This window comes from Microtus oregoni, unplaced genomic scaffold, assembly GCF_018167655.1.
Source record: "Microtus oregoni isolate MIOR12 unplaced genomic scaffold, Mior012 000002F_ref0000024, whole genome shotgun sequence".
In the NCBI taxonomy this organism is placed as follows: Eukaryota; Metazoa; Chordata; class Mammalia; order Rodentia; family Cricetidae; genus Microtus; species Microtus oregoni.
The window spans coordinates 61,818,720-61,835,769 of NW_024543061.1; the positions used below are offsets into that span (position 1 = coordinate 61,818,720).

Consider the following 17,050-nt stretch of genomic DNA (forward strand, 5'->3'; position numbering starts at 1 on the left):
GTTCCTCAGAATTGAAGGTACTTACTGCCTGTCTCCTTCAGGATTCCTTGCTACATAGGTGGTAGGTAGTAGGGAGTTCTCCTTCTTTGTCTTTTAGATTTATTTATTTGTGTGTGTGTGTGTGTGTGTGTGTGTGTGTGGCGCATGCGCAGGTGTTCGTGCCTGGAGACCAGAAGGGGATATCTGGCCTTCACATGCATGCCTTCATCACTCTTCATCTTTTTCTCTAAGCCAGACACGCTGGAAGCCAACAAACATCAAAAATATTTATGTACCCCGCACCCCAAAACCCACTGGGTTACAAGTTGTGGGGCCAAATGGGACACATTTACATGAGTGCAGGGATCAAAGAGTGCATAACAAGCACTCTTACCCATGGAACCACTTCTAGCCCTTAAGTATTTGTTGATCAAGATTACAATTTATTTAGAAAATTAAGTTTTTTAACTGTTAAACTTAATTGTAAAATGCTGTTGACTTTGCTTCTGAGATGTTTTCTCCCTTTCATCTCATGGTTCCTACTTCCACTCTCATTCTTTCAGCATCTACCCTTCCACATCTCCCTGCTATCCAAAGTCAAGTCTTTGTTCCTTACCAGGGAGTTTCCAAGTCATGCAGCAGTGACCTGGTTGAGGACAGAGAACACAGATCATTTCTGAAGCCTGGAGCTGTCATTTGAAGTAACTTCCAGTAGTTCTCTCATAGTCTTCTGCTTTAACTTTAAATTTTATGCAAATATCTAATTAAGAATACCTTCCCAGCAGCAAAGACCAACAGTAAAAACAAAACTGACAGTAAAACTGTTGACAGGTTTTGCCATTTTTATCTGCTGGTTTCGTGTATCCTGCGTGTGGTTGGTGGAACCCAGCTGCTGCACATGCCCTTGACCTCTGTCGTGGAATCTAGACAACCCGTCCTAGTGTCTGCAAGCAGAAGCTGGGTATGGCTAGCTAGGAACACGTTTTTCCAGATTTCTTTTCTGCATGGCTATGCTTGTCTGGTCCATGCACTGATCTCTTAGAACTTGACCAGAGGAAGCTTTCTGGCCTCAGGAAGTTCCGTGCAGTTTCAGGAATCTGCTCCTCCCTGCTCTCCTTCTCCCTTCTCCTCCCTTTGCAACTGTGAGTCTCACACATTTACAGAAAGTCACACTCTAGGTTTGTGTTTTGATATAATTGATATTTTCCAGTGAAATTGGTATTAGAGTTGCATCAACCTGGAGTGGAGGAGCTATTTTAGATCCATTCTAAAATAGTTGAGAAAAAATTATTACAGCCAAACAGACCTATAGCTTTTGGAAGCACACAGGATAAACTACTTGGCCAACTAAAAGTGTTTATAGCTGGTTTCAGTACCCGAGCATTATAGGCACTCTATCTGATTTATACTTTACAGTCTAAATTGGCATGGCACATGCCTTTGGGATTAAATTAATTTATACCAAGTGAGAAAGCATCAGCTGTCAAAGTCAGAGGTGCCTTCTGGAGATCAGTGTGCTTTATTTTCTCCCAGTATTCTGAGCTTACACTCCAGGCATTCTCTCTTGGACAGCAGCTGGGAGAGCTCTTCAAGCTGCCTGCTGTGCATCCCCTTTGTGCAGAAGTGGATCTGTTCCCATACAGAAGCAAATCTGACTCAGATTCTACACTGTTCTTAGTCCTGTGCACATTAGAAGGATCTTAGCTCTTAAACAAATACAACAAACAATATATTCCTTAAGTGTTTTTTTGTTTATTTCTTTTCTGTCTCTAATGAACGTAAAGCATTAATGTGATTGATTGCCAATTATGCAAATCTGTGATCTTTATCCATAGTTGGGAATAGAAATTTTCTCTCTGCTACCTTTTAGTAAGATTAAAGAAAATTTGTACAAAGAACAGGAACATAGCATACAATAGAAAATATCAGTGTTGTTTAAAAGAAAGAAGGTTAAGAATATGACAGGTTATGCTAAATGAACTAGTAATATCCTGTCATTAGAGTATCTATCGTCACAAATGTGTGTTTGTTAAGCAGTTAGGACGTTAAAAATAAACAATTAAGAATACTTTTCTATGATATGTGCTAAGCACCTCTTTGTGTTCCCTTCCATTGCTCAGGAGTGTGGGCTGTCCCATTTTCTGCCTGAGCTCTTCCCCAGTAACCACTGCTTGGTGGAAAGGTTTGTTCTGCAGAGCAGGGAAAGTGTGGAGGGGGCATTGGTCAGACTTTTCACTAATGAGCTGTGATGCCAGCTGCAAGAGCGGCAAATCCTGTTACTCTCTTCACCTACTCCCTGAAGCTTTGGAGCGGCTGGGAACAAGGTTCCCCTCTCTCTGCCGATCTGCTGCTTTTTTCTGCTCTTTCCCTTCCCTTCCTCTTCTGGCCCTGAGCATCTTGGCAGAGGTCAGATTTCGGTGCTCACAGTTCATTGCACACAGTGAAAGGGATTTGTAAAAGAGTAGAAGAGAAAGTGAGAAAAGAAAAAAAAAGTTGGGGTGGAGATTTTTTTTAGGAGGCTCTTTTGCTGCCTCAGTCTTAAAACAGTTTACAACAGCTCTAGATTGAAACCTTGAATAATAAAGCTTTGAATAACCTGGATTTCCAAGTAGTTCTTTGCAGGAAGCTTTATTAGAGCATGGACATAGTGGACTGTGAGTTAAAAGAGAGTTTCAGTTTCTATTCAGAAACTTGTAAATTTTGAAGAAGATGATAGTCTTCTCTCTTTAGTGTTTGCTCAGATTGTCATTGTAAGGAAGATGGTGTATAGTATTCATAATATGTATCAGGAACCATGCTGCTCCATCTTATCACAGCAGTCCTTGGAGATAGACACCTTTTTAATATGTATAATTTATTAATTTGTGCTTTATATTGCATTGGTATTTTGTCTGCATGTATGTCTGTATGAGGATGTTGGATTCCTTGGAACAGGAGCTACAGATGGTTGTAGCTGCCATATGGGTTCTGAGGTTTGAACCCAGTTTCTCTGGAAGAGCAGCTCTTAACCACTGTGCCATCTATTTAGTCCCTGGACAACTCAGTTTACTCCCAATAGAAAAAAAAATATTTTAAATTGTGGCAACAAATTTTAAAGTTGGACAATTAAAATGATCATTTCCCCATTAACCATTTAAAAAAATTATTTTATTTTATTTTATTATTATTATTATTATTTTTTTTTTTTTTTGGTTTTTCGAGACAGGGTTTCTCCGTAGCTTTTGGTTCCTGTACTGGAACTAGCTCTTGTAGACCAGGCTGGCCTCGAACTCACAGAGATCCGCCTGCCTCTGCCTTCCGAGTGCTGGGACTAAAGGCGTGCGCCACCACCGCCCGGCTAAAAATTTATTTTAATAATATATACAGCCTGTATGTATATCTGTGTGAGGGTGCTGGATCCTGGAGTTACAGATAGTTGTAAGCTGCCATTTGAGTGCGGGGAATTGAATCCCGGTCCTCTGGAAGAGCAGTTAGTGCTCTGTTAACTGCCGAGTCATCTCTTCAACACCCCCTACCCCCAAACTACTTTTAACTACAGTTCAGTAGTACCTTGCTACTAGCCGCTTGGGTGCACATTTTAGTAGCACAAAGTATATTCACACTGAAATACATCTCTAGAACTTTTTTATTTTCTGTGTCTAATGTGGAAAAGGTTAACCAAGCTGATTCTTTTTTTCACTAGGATTAAAATGGCTTCTGTTCTTTTTGTTGTTGCTGTTTTCTCCTACAATAGTCTTACTATACATTCCACCACACAATGAGATAAAGGCATGTTTCACTGTCTAGTCTTTGGTTCATTTATTGATACAAACTGCTGGGACTCACCATTACCTATACGAGAGGGATAAAGGCGCTATTTAAAATTTCTGGGAGGTGACAGTATCAGTGTGTATCTCTGGCTTTGCCTGTCCCTTCCTCCTGTGTGTGCACTGATGAACCTAACCTTAATAATTCTTAACCTAAAATTCTCTGGGAAAAGGCCTTCTAGAAATGTGTCTTAAAAGGGCCCAAGTAGCCCCAGCTGCTGTGTAGGGCCACTTCTGACTCCATAACTGTACCTCAGGCAGGGCCTGTGTTGATGTCTGTGACCCATGTTGCTACCAAAGGCCACACGGATGCCTGGGGTCTAAGCCCCAACCTGTAACAATGTTGGTGACGGAGGGCTATCCTGCCTCCAGGACCCTGGTGTCACCTGGGCTGGGCTGCTTATGAGGGCCATGTCTGTGTCTCTGGCCCTACAGCAGGCAGGGTCTGAATTGATGTCTGTGGTTCTTGCTACCTACCACCAAGGCCCAAGTGAGTGAAGAGGTGTTGGAAAAAGACAAAGAGTTGTTTTTTTTTTTTTTGTTGTTCTGTTTGTTTTTTCCCCCCACTGTAATTTTTTTTCTTAAAAAACAAAAAACAGTGGTTAGGTGCCACGAAGTAGGTGGCATGTCTTAACCGTATGCGTGTTGTTAGGCCCAAGGGCCTCTTCCATCCTTGTCAAGGGGAGTGCTAACTTTCTCTCCTTTTATACAACATCCAATGTAGTATTTTTTTGTGGTGGCGGGCGGGGGGGGAGTCTCTTGGAAGGATATGGAGGGACTGGGATTGGGGTGCATGATATGAAGTTCCCAAAGAATCAGTAAAAAATTATGTTATTAAAGGGGATTGAGTAGGGCTGTTGGTATATATATTTCAGTGGTGAGTGCTTGTTTATAATATTGAAGGCCTTAGGTTTCATCCCCAGCACAGAGGAGCAGGGATTGATTCAGTTATGTTTGAGACAATGTGGTAGACAAGGAGACATAGTAAGTCCCATAGAGTGTGTGTTACAATGTGTTAAGGTAGCTATGGTATTTTGGCAGGATCACAGAATAGAAGGCATCTAGGAAGACTTGTTGTAAAAGACAAGTGTCTTGAACTTATTACAGTGAGGCAGGCAGTCAGGTTTGTTCTTTTGAATGCATAGACTATTGTTCACAATATTGTACCTCAGGGAAAAGGAGTCAGCTCACAGCCAATGACTGTTAACTATCTAACAGTCTAGCTCTATGTGATACCACTATATCTAGAGGCATAGTTTACTCACTTGGACTTTGGGTAGGGGTAGCACAAGTTGTCTAGTGCATAGCAAACTACCACGTGGGGAAAGGACAGTGAATGCTGACTCCACAGCAGAGGCTCCTCTGGAGCAGTGTTCCTTGAGAGCTACAGAGGCCTCAAGGCCTCATGGCCTCAGTTGTGCTTAGCCAAGTCACCCAGGGTGGCAGACACTCAACATTCATTAGAAAAATCCCTTGTTGCTGTGTGATTCTTGTAGTGCACTGAAGTTTGTTGGAGACTAGCTTTTGATGAGCTGCCCTGGGCGTGGTTCTTTATAGCCCTTCAGAGTTTTGTCTCCTCCCTGCAAACTTTCTGTCCTTGCTTCTGATTGGTGTGGGTTAATGACTCTCTAGGACTTTATTGGCCTACCACACACAGGTCTTTATTATTATTATTATTATTATTGTTGTTGTTGTTGTTGTTGTTATTATTATTACGACTGTAGGGATGGAGAGAAGACACCATCACATGGGCTTCAAAGATGGAATTCAGTTCACCAGACTTGGACAGCAAGTGCCTTTACCCTCTAACTATCTCACCAGCCCCACTGAACCTTTCTAAAATAAGAATGTTAATGAGGGAGAGGGAGTTTTGTTTGCCCAAGAGTAATTGGGTAACTTTTTTCCTTTTCCCCCCCTTGGCTCTATCACTGATTTACTGACTTAGAAAGTCATTTCTTTAGATGTTTTTTTTTGTTGTTTTTTTTTTTTGTTTATTTTGAAAATATTGCTGTTAAAACCCATATTGGCCTTGAATGTTCTATTCTGCTAACGTATTGAGATTGCAGATTGCAGATGTGCTATACTAGGCCTAGCTATCTGTTAGGAGAGTTAAAGTGTGTGACCTATAGTTTACCTTCTAGCTTAAGCATTCCTGGATTCTAACTAGGTTTAAACTGTGAGCCTTTTGTTGTTGTTGTTGTTGGTGGTGGTGGTGGCTTGTTTTGGTTTTTGTTATCTTAGAGTCTCGAGTAGCCCATTACATTTTGAGAATAAAGACTTCCAAATTTAGGACTTTCAATAAATAAATGGAACAATTTGTACAATTTCATAAAAACTTGATTGTTTCTCTATAGTAGAAATAGACTATCTATGAACGCGTAGCTATATAATTGGTGTTGAGATCTGAAATCACATGTCTTGCTTTTGAGATAAGGTACATTTGATTTTTTTTTCCTTTTAGTTTTAGATCTAGTTGTAAACTAGTCAGTTGTAAGCAGATGCTTGGGAATCTGTAAATTTAGGTTGTACAAAAATTAATGACTTAGAGCATATTTCATCAGAAAACATTCTTGTTTTGGAGGGTTGAGAAGAGAAATAAGTTTACTGATGTTTTCCCACTACCACTTTTTGCCCATTGACCCATCTCTTAATTTCTAAGTTCTGTATGAAGATCATCTGTCTTCTGTAGCTTCTACCTGAACTTTCAGGGCAAGCAAATGCACCTCACCTATGATTAAATTATTAACAGTCGTTACCTCATTTCTCTCCAGATGATGTAAGGATTATTTTATTCCAGCAACCTGCTTTTATCAGTCTTGTAGGTAGAGCCATATATTCTTCCAGTGCTACTTTGTTCAAAACATAGAGGTTTTTTAAAGCTGTTGCTGGTGGGTTATCTAATAGGACTGTCAAGTAAAGATTAATTTATAATCAGTTGTATGGTGTTTCTGTAATCTTCATTGTCATTAAAATATGAGCAAGGGTGATTCATTCTGTAAAGTGCTTTGCAATGCAAGCATGAGAACCAGAGCTCAAATCTCTAACCCCATATAAACAAGTCAAATGTGGACTGTGTGCCTGCAACCCTAGTGCTGGGGAGGTGGAGATCCAGGTTAAGTCTTCCAGTCTCCTGGTTTGATGAGAGACCTTGTCTCATAAAATAAATTGGAGAAGCAATTGAAAAAACCAGCTCAACATCGACCCACAGCACGTATCACACGCACTTTCTGTCAAGTTCTTGATTATATAATTAGCATCCATTCTTAAAAAAGAAATTTCCTTGTGTATTTCTTCTACAAGGGAATGGAAGCTAGTAAAAAAGTAATAAAAGAAATAAACTAGAATGCGAAGCTCCCATTGTCCTTCTGAAAGTACACATAGGAAGAAGGGCAGCATTGTTCGTGACCGTCCTTTATTTAAAGAGATGTCTAATCTATTTCTCTCTCCCTCTTTTCTCAGGAGTTAGAGGCAGCTCTTCACAGAGATGACTCGGAGTTTATCAGTGATCTGATTGCCTGCCTGCTTCAGGGCTGCTATCAGCGAAGGGATATAACGTGAGTAACCCTGGTCTTATTATTTCTTGTATAGGGAACTCATTAACCTGCTAACATTGGCTCCACTCTCTTGTGACAAACCCAGCGTTGGCCAGTATATAACAGTGTAGACTCCATATACAAGCACATTCACAGACTTTATGTTTGTTCATTCTTTACTTTGTTCATTCTTGAGTTTGTGTTCACCAGCAAATGTCATCCCCTTATGCTAGCTACTTTGAGTGTACAAATGTCTTCTCTTGTGTGTGTATTTTTCTGATTTTTGACTTGTACTCCTGGCAAAATATTGCCTAACAAATTAAAATCAGGTTTCACTACATTCCTGTGGCTTATATATCTTCTGTTCTCATAACCAGTACAATAACAGAATTAAATTGGAGTCTCTAGGCTCTTTTCTTCCTTAACTGCCAAGTTGACAGCTCTTTGATACCTTTGAGATGTTTAGAATTTTAGAGTAGATGTTATCTGTGTAGACAGAGAATACAGAACTTCCTGATAAGAGCTCATCTCTGCTTTACTTTGATTTGAGACTGGGTTTCTCTGTGTTGCCCAGGCTGGCATAGAACTCCTGAGCTCAAGATGAGCGCTTTCTGCTTCCACTTCCCAGATAGCTGGACTATAGATGTGGTCATCCAGATTTTCTTTGATTTGATCCAAGTTGAGACAGCTTAGGACAGACTCAAACAAAAGGCTGCCCTAGTCCCTTGGCCCTTTGAAACCATGTAGGAGTTCAGTTTATGATTTTGAAATAGTTAAAGGTGGCTGGAGAGATGGGTCAGTGCTTAAGAGGTGGAGGATACTGCTGTTGACGATACAAGTTTGGGTGGCATTCAGTGACTCTTGTGACTCTCACTCCAAGGACTCCATTGCCCTCTTCTGGCCTCTGTGGGTATGTGCACAAACCCACACAGACACCCACATAATTACTTAATTTGAAAATACAGTTTTTTATTTTAAAAAATGGTGTGTTTCATCATTTTGTCATAGTGAATACAGTCTGCTAAGTTGGTAAGCTAGGCCTGGTATTAATGTTCATATTGGCTGAGAGAGGTGGACAGTGGTGTGTTTTTCATGGTGTCTGAGAGTTATTGCACTGGCCTTGAACTTGTTAGGTAGCCAAGGCTAGCCCTTAACTCTGGTTGTCCTGCCCCCACCTTTCTAGTCCAGGGATGACAGGAGTGCTGAAATTACAGATATGCGATACCACGCCTAGCTTTGTCATCCTACAAGTAGCTTTCTGACTTTTTATGTCAGCCTGCATGGCAGATATATTTTAGTGATATCTATAAATGTGCTATACTGACTTTTGGGTGAAATTTTGTAGACTGGTAAACTAGAGGGTTAATTCTTTGAACTCAAAAGTAGCATTGCTAGTGATGTGTGTGGAAGACTGGTTTGCTCTGTCTTAGGCATTGTTAGGAATTTTCTTCTTGGGAAGTGTGCTAGGGATCTGCTCTTCTGCCCTGGCCATGCTAAACACATTCTCTCTCCCTGAATTATACTGTTAGCCCTAAAAACACTTACTGTTGTCTCTGTAATAGTCCATAGGTTTAAGAGGAATGCTTTATGTTGAGTAAAGTATGTTTATCTTGAGTAAAGTATGTGTGGAGTAGTATTTTAATTTTGTATTTAATGCATGCATGTTAAATTATATGTTGGTTTGGTCAGAGAGATTAAAAATGAATCTTACCACCAACTTCCTCACTGTGGCACCGACTGGCCTCAAGCTTATGTTTAGTTCACCTGCCTTTGTTTCTGAAGTGGTAGGATTAAAGACATGCTTTGTTTTGCCATTCCCAGTGTCATTTATTCATTTTAAAACACTTGTAATCACTTGTATATGGTTTATAATTTCATATCTATGTTTCTTATAACAATAATTTTTCTTATAACCAACTTTTCTCTAAATGTGATTTATCAGATAATCCAGTCTTTTGGGTAGATACTTTTTAACTGTGAGTAGCCTTATACTAAATTTACTAGCTGTTCAAATTAATCTCCTTATTTTTGTTTCTGGCTGTGCGCTCAGTTGAAAGAAATGCCCAGTTAAAATTTGTTAATGGGACAGGTGCAGTTATGGCTTACTGGTTAAGAGCGTTGGATGTTCTTCCAGAGGACCCAGGTTTGATTCCCTCTTGTGGCCTCCTTAGGCAATAGTCCTGCACTTGGTGCAGAGGCACACATTTAGGCAAAACACAAATACACATAAAGAAAAGTAAACAATGTTTTTATAAAGATTTTGTCAACGAAACCAGCAGACTGCCCACTGCAGAAGTGGCTTTGTTTTATTTTTAAACCAACTTGGAAACCATGGGGTTTTTCAGTAATTTTTATAAGCTCTGAACATGGTGTCCTTTAGACCTGTCAGTTGTTAACCAGACTATCCTGGACTGTACAATTTTTTGCTGGTAATTACATTATGATTTTTATCATTGTAAGTAGACAGTTACTGCATAGTATGCATAAGAATAAAAATACATCTGGAGCTAGTGGTTCACATCTATCCAAGCACTGTGTAGGCTAAGACAAGAGGCTTCCTGAGAACTTGGGGCCAGTGTGAGCTAGAATGAGACCCTGGAAATCCCCAATGGAGAAAGACAATCACCGTTCACTTCCTAGTTAGGTCTGTTCCTTCTTCCCGAGCATGCCCTCTTGATTCAGAGTAAAGTGTGTGCTGCGCTGACACTTGAGTGAAATGGTGCTCTTTTTCTTTGCTGTCCTAAACTAATGTGTCTAACACCCAAAATCATAAAATATAAAATATTTTAAAACATAAGAACCACTCTTATCTCTCAGGCCATTTAAAAAAGAAAGAAAGAATCTAGACATCAGATTACATCACAATGGACCATGGTTTCTGGGTCCTCTTGCAGAATTCGTGAAACCCAGACTGGACTCCAACTGGTTATGTAGGATGATTTGAATTTGTGTGCATCACCATGCCCAGTAGTAGTAATCCTTCAGTAATGGGATTTACAACTATTGATGAGCATAAATGTTTACTTCGAGGTACCTGCAGCATATATAACATGATGTGAAAATTTCTGATTTCCACTAGTGAAAAATATACCTCCCACATTGCTGCTGTTGGTTACCTACATTCATACCTGCATTAGGTCTTTTTATATTCCAAGTTTAAATGCAATTTAGAATATGACCATGCAAAGAACTATCTAAAGTTACGATTGAGTTCTTCTCCCCTACCCTCCCACCCTAAGAGGAAGAGTGAGATAGAGTACGCTGGCTAGCCTCTGACTCAGCTGCAGTCCTTCTGCCTCAGCCTTCTGAGTCCTGGATTATAGGCATGAACCATTATGCTTGGAAGTTTGTTTCTGTAACTGAGGGAAAGTATACCAAAGCAAGTGTGCATGTACCCAAGATAACCAGTACCCTCCCCCTCGTGTTTGTATTTCCTTGTGTGCAGGGAGGGAGAGGGGGAATAAGGGGCGTTTGGTGGGGTTTTTGTTGTTGTTGTTGAGACAGGGTTTTCTGTGTAGCCTTGGCAGACCAGACTGGCCTTGAACTCACAAATATACCATTTCATCTAAGTTGAATTTTCTAAAGACCATGGTGAAACTTCATTCTAATTAAATTGATTTTGTTTAGAAATACTGTCTTCAGAGAATAAAGCCTTGGTTCAAAAGTTTTCAGGTCACATTTGTAATTGTCCAGGAGTTCAAGTTCAGCTTCATGCCCTCAAGATGAGGAAGGATGTTCAGGAATTCGTTTGTAACACTTGAGGGTGTGGTTTAGTGATGGAGCTAGTATCTTAGAGCCTTGGATTTGATCTGTCACTAAAGAGGGGAGGGGGTAAACCTACCAAAAAATAATAGTTCTTCAAAGGATTGTATGGGTGGTTGTTGAGTGAGGATTGCCCGCATAATCCTGTAAATCCTTGAGTGTAGAACCTGCTCCAATAGGAGAGTTTGGCAGACCTGTTAGGACAACCGTGCTGTGGTTGTGTATACAGCCTCTGGTTCTCTAGAAATCAGTTCTTGTCATTGGAATAATCATCTATAGTGGCCCCTCCTTGACTCCTATCAGCTGAGCCTCTCACATAGGTAAGGTTGGGCAAATAAAACACTCTACAGAAGTGTTATCCATGATTTAATTTTGTAAATATAAAGTGAGGAAAACTGGGATATGGAAAATCAGGATGATTTCACAAAGTGGCACATAAGGGATACCTTGCATGGGCTGAATTACCAAAGTAGCCTGGAATTGGGCCTTGGATTTAGTGTGTGAGTTACAGGTGGTGTTCCCCATTGATCTAGGCCATACTTGTAGTACTTTGTATGGTACCTGTTTTGGGAGTTCATTCAGCCAGTAGCTTTTGGGGGTACTGGACTTAGGGTGTGGTCTTCTATCTATGGGGATGATCTGAGGAAGGAGGGGTTCACTTGCTCTCTTGGGTTGTTGGAGATCTGACTACAGCTCCCTGCACAGAGCAGAGGACCACAGTGGCTCTCTACCTTGTTGTTTGTTAGTGTTCCCCAATAAATATTTAATACCCCCCTTATTTCACTTTTTAATACTTGTTTGTTTCACTTTTTAATATTCTTCTTTCGTTTTCTTTCTTAATACAAAAATTTAAATGTCAGTAACATGTTCCTTGCAGTGCTTCCTGGTCCCCCTTCCACATTGCTATTCTAGTTATGGGCCTTTCCCATTAAATAAATATTTTAAGGATTTAACAGGAGCTCTTTTTCTTTGTGGTTTCTCTTTCCTTATTGCATTGCGAAGTAGATTAGAATAATTGAGTGCTGATTGAAAAAAACTAATGTCAAGAGTGAAGATAGGAATAAAGTATACCATGTCTTCATACTGCAGTGGTGTGTGTGTGTGTGTGTGTGTGTGTGTGTGTAGCATAAAAATACCTGCCATTAAATTCGTACTGTAATGAATTCATCTTTTCAAGAATGCTTTTTATGTAACAGACTAATTTATAATTCAGCTGGGGTCTTTGCTTGCTTTTGTTTCCATTATAAATAGAAGTTTTATCAGTTATAAACTTAGTTTTTTAAGGGTTAATTGTATATCCAACATAATGTTAGAATTTTTTGTTGACCACTTAAAATATTTTAAGAGTTTAGAAGTTTTGTTCTCAATGCAGAAAAAGCACATTTGTTCAGAAATTGTAATGACTTCTAAATGTGCATTCGAATGTGTCTTTATTGAGATGTCTTTTTAAAAGATTTATTTTATATGTGGATGTTTTGCCTGCATCTAAGTGTGCACTGTATACATTCAGTGTTGGTGGAGGCCAGAAGAGGGCAACAGCACCTCCCACAATGGTTTTAAGCTGCCATGTGTGTGCTGGAAATTAAACCTAGATCCTCTGCAAGAGCCATCTTTTCAACCCATAGCTGATATTTTGTTTCCAGGTGTTTTCAGATAGGCCCAGTCTAATCTTAATTTTGTGACCCTCCTGATTCCACTGCCCAATTACTGCATGCAGTGACTCTGAAGCCAGACGTTCTTGACAAATGATCCAACACAGTCACTGCTCCACTCAGGACCATAGGTGCTGCAATCTGGTGTCGCTGTATACTTACTACCAGTAATTTTTTCTTTTTGGAGGAATGAAGAATTAAATTGGGTGTAGAAAAATAAGACAAAATTAACTGTCATTTATTGGTGGACATTGTGTTGCTTTTAATGTAAGATTGTTATAAACCAAGTTACTATTGGGAGCCCACTATCCAGCTCCCAAATAAATCCCATGGAGGCTTATTCTTAGGAATGCCCAACTTTAGATTAGATTGGCTTGTTTCTTGCCCACTTTTTTTTAAAAAAAAAACAAAATTTAAATTATCCCAACTACTGTTTCTGTGTACCTTTTTTATACTTCTTTCTCCATGACTTGCTGTGTAGCCGGGAGGTTGATCCCTAATGTTCTCCTCTTGTTCTCTTCCTCCTCGGGTCTCATTTATACTCTTTGCCTGCCAGCCCCACCTATCCTTGCTTCTGCCTCTCTATTGGCTGCTCGTCTCTTTAATAGGACCATCAGGTGTTTTAGACAGGTAAAGACTCACAGCTTTACAGAGTTAAACAAGTGCATCATAAACAAAAGTCACATACCTTAAAATAATATTCCCCACAAGTTAGTGTGAACATATACATGGGAATGTTTGCAGTCATTTTTTATTTCTTTTGATAAATAATGGGTCATATGCTAAGAGCTTCAAACTTTCCAAAGCAGTTATACTTCTGTTTCTACTAGTACACTAATGCCATGTATCTTTGCAGCATTTGATGTTTTTAGCTTTACTGTTTTATTCAGATGTATATCTTGTTTTAGATGATATGTTTTATTCAGATGTATATCTTTCAAATACATTTGCTTGTTCTTGAAAGAATTTAAAAAGTTTCCATTTAGCTGCAGTTTATCAATTTTTACAGTATATTTCATCATCATCACCCCCTCCCAGTCTAAGGGACCTCCGTGTCACATAGACACCTTGTTGCATTTTTAAAAAGTTCTTAAATGGGCTGACAAGATTAGTCAGTTAAAGCTTGACATGCAAGAAAGAGAACTCGAGCTCCAATCCTTTGGACCTGTTTAAATGCAGGCCACACCTGAATGTAATCCCAGTTCTCAGGCATCATAAACTGGCTAGCTAGACTAACTGAATTGGTAAGCTCTGTGTTCAGATGAGACCTGTCTTCATATAGAATGTGGAGAGCTATTATTATTGGAAAAGGTACCCTCTGTGTATTTGTGTGTTGTGCGTGACTGCCTCTTACCACACATATGAACACTACACACACTAAGTGGGGCTGTAGATTTAGCTTTTTAGAGTTGATACTAAGGTGAAATTTGGACTGGGTATATTGGCACACTCTTAATTCCATCATTCGAGAGTCAGAGCCAGGCAGATCTTTGTTGTCAGAGCTTTCTGTCCTGCCAAGTCCCATAGCTATTCAGTCCCAAAGAAACACACAGAGGTCTACATTAGTTATAAAGTGATTGGCCTATTAGCTCAGGCTTCTTATTAACTCTTACATCCAACAATAACCCATAATTCTTGTCTGTGTCAGTCATATGGCTTGGTACCTTTTATCAGCGAGGCATTCTCATCTTGCTTCCTCTGTGCCTGGGTGACAACTGCAGACTGACTTTTCCTCTTCCCAGAATTCTCCTGTTCTCATTGCCCAGCCTATACTTCCTGCCTGGCTACTGGCCAATCAGTGTTTTATTAAAACAATACAAGTTGACAAATCTTTACAAAGTATAAGACCATTATCCCACAGCAGATCTTTGTGAGTTCCAGAACAGCCAGGATTACATAAAATTTAATTTGTGTTTTTGTTTATATAGTATGAGATGAGGTGGGTATCTTTACTCAGTGTTGATATTTATGTTCTATCATCATACAAAGATAAAATATCTCCTCAAATTGAGTAGGATAAGATCACCAACTTCATTCTTTTTAAATGTGTATAGGTGGAGATGGAGAGATGGCTCAGTGGTTAAGAGCACTAGCTGCTCTTCCAGAGGACCTGAGTTCCATTTCCAGCAACTATATGGTGGTTCAAAACCATCTATAGTGTGATCTGATGTCCTCTTCTGATAATGAAGTCTTACGTGGAAATAGAACACTCATACCTATATATGTGGATGATTGATGAGCATGTTAAGTCTATGTACCACATGTGTGCAGGTTTTATGAAAGAATAAGAGCATTGAATCCTCTAGGACTGTGGTTACAGCCATTTGTGAGCTGCCATGAGGTGTTAGGTATCGGACTTGGGTCTTCTGGAAGAGCAGCCAGTGCTCTTAACTGTTAAGCTATCTCTCTCTCCCTTATTCTTTCATTTTTTAAGAGTTGGAGGTTTGCCTTAGTTGGTAGACTGCTTGCCTAGGATATGCAAATCTCTCATCCCCAGCAATAATACATAAATGGGACATGGCATCATAGGCCTGCAATTGTAACAATTAAGATCAAAGTGAAGACAGGAGGATCAAGATCATCCTTGGCTATATAGTAAGTTTGGGGCAAGCCCAAACTAAGCAAATTAAGATTCCATCAAAAAAGTGGGGGAGGGTTTGTTTTTACCATTGTACTTTCACCAGTGCTGGCGCACGCCTTTGCCTATAATCCCAGCACTCGGGAGGCAGAGGCAGGCGGATCTCTGGGAGTTCGAGACCAGCCTGGTCTACAAGAGCTAGTTCTGGGACAGGCACCAAAGCTACAGAGAAACCCTGTCTTGAAAAACCAAAAAAAAAAAAAAAAAAAAAAAAAAAAAAAAAAAAACCAAAAAAACCCAAACCATTGTACTTTCACATAATTCTAAAAAATTTATTGTGTGTGTGCCTGTGAGCTCTTGTGAATGGAGGTCAGAGAACAACTTGAAGTAGTTGGTTCTTTCTCTCCTTTTACCATATGGGTCATGGGACTTCAAACACATGTTTTCTGGCTTGACTGCAAGCAACTTTGCCCAATGAACCATCTTGTTGGCTCAATCCATATAAAAATTTAAACTCGATATATTGGTATCTAACTCTAAAAATCAGTTAATCTGCTGTGTCCTTGTTCAGAGTCATGGTTCAAACCTAGGGACTCTCACACATTAGGCAATTGCTGTACCACTGAGCTATACCTCCAACCCTATTCATTTTTCTTAGGCTCCCTTTATCTGTATGGCATAATTGCTCTTTCCTTTAATCATTATTTTAGTGTGTGTGTGTGTGTGTAAAACTAATGTGCAGTGTGCAGGTGTACTCTGTAGGCATGTGTAGACAAGAAGTTGAGATCAAGTTGTCTTCCTCAATTCTTCACTTTTAAAAATGTATATGTGTGTATATTGTTTATACATTTATGTATGTATGTGTGTTCACGTATACGTTGAGGCCCAAGGTTGTTGTCAGGAGCCTTCTTTCATAGCCCTTAACCTTACATATTGTGGCAGAACCCCTCATTTGAACTTAGAACTCAGTGATTTATGTAATCTAATTAGCCAACTTGCTCAGTCCTCTCTCTGCCCCCACATGGTAGAAACATAGGCTGCCTGCCAGACTCATTTGGTGGGTGCTGGGAATATAGTCTCTGATTTTCTTGTATGTATAGCAAGGACTTTTTGAGTTTTTTGAGCTCCAGAGCTCTGTGTAACTTTGTAGCATGTGCTGGAACTCACTCTAGACCAGACTGACCTCAAACTCACAGAGATCTGCTTGCTTCTTCCTCTCGAGTGCTGGGATTAAAGGTATGCACCACCACCTGGCTCACTTGAGACAGAGTCTCTCTAAAGTTGGAATTTGTTGCCAGTGTTGCAGTCCCGGGATCTGCCTGCCTCCACACTCCTCTCCTATTGCTAAACTCACAGATAATAGCAGTCTACCCAGTTTTTATTGTAGGTGTTAAGGGTCCAAAACTGGTTCTCATACCTGCACAGAAAACTCTTGATCCACTAAGCCATCTTCTGAGCTCTTTCCACTTTTATTTCGTTATTTTTCCGTTTGTTCTTCTGAGCTTGAATGTATAAGTCATTAATTTGGAGTATAATATAAAACTAACTATGAAGCCTACCATACTCTTTTAGAATGCTTATTTTTATCTCCTAAACTAGTCTAAATCACTAGTGGTCACTTTTTACTTCCCCCACCCTCAATTCTCTGTCAGCAACACTGTTTTGCTTGTTTATCAATCACAATACATTTGGCTATTCGAAGTACTTAAAAAAAACTTTTTTATCTTTTATCTTTAGTAT

The 17,050-nt window shown here is 39.7% G+C and overlaps 1 protein-coding gene and 1 non-coding gene across 6 annotated transcripts in view; one reads left to right on the forward strand and one right to left on the reverse strand.

The window, feature by feature from the left end:
- The window catches only part of LOC121433858 (cat eye syndrome critical region protein 2 homolog), a 118,926-nt gene that overhangs the window by 54,442 nt on the left and 47,434 nt on the right, over positions 1 to 17,050 (forward strand). For all 5 annotated transcript variants that reach the window (XM_041632520.1, XM_041632528.1, XM_041632551.1 and 2 more), the window contains exon 2: positions 7,245 to 7,339. In XM_041632520.1, the coding sequence (XP_041488454.1) occupies positions 7,245 to 7,339 (95 nt within the window). The remainder of the gene's footprint in view (positions 1 to 7,244; positions 7,340 to 17,050) is intronic.
- LOC121443654 lies at positions 4,376 to 4,500 on the reverse strand. The gene has a single exon (XR_005973681.1). It is a non-coding gene; the product is annotated as a U6atac minor spliceosomal RNA (small nuclear RNA).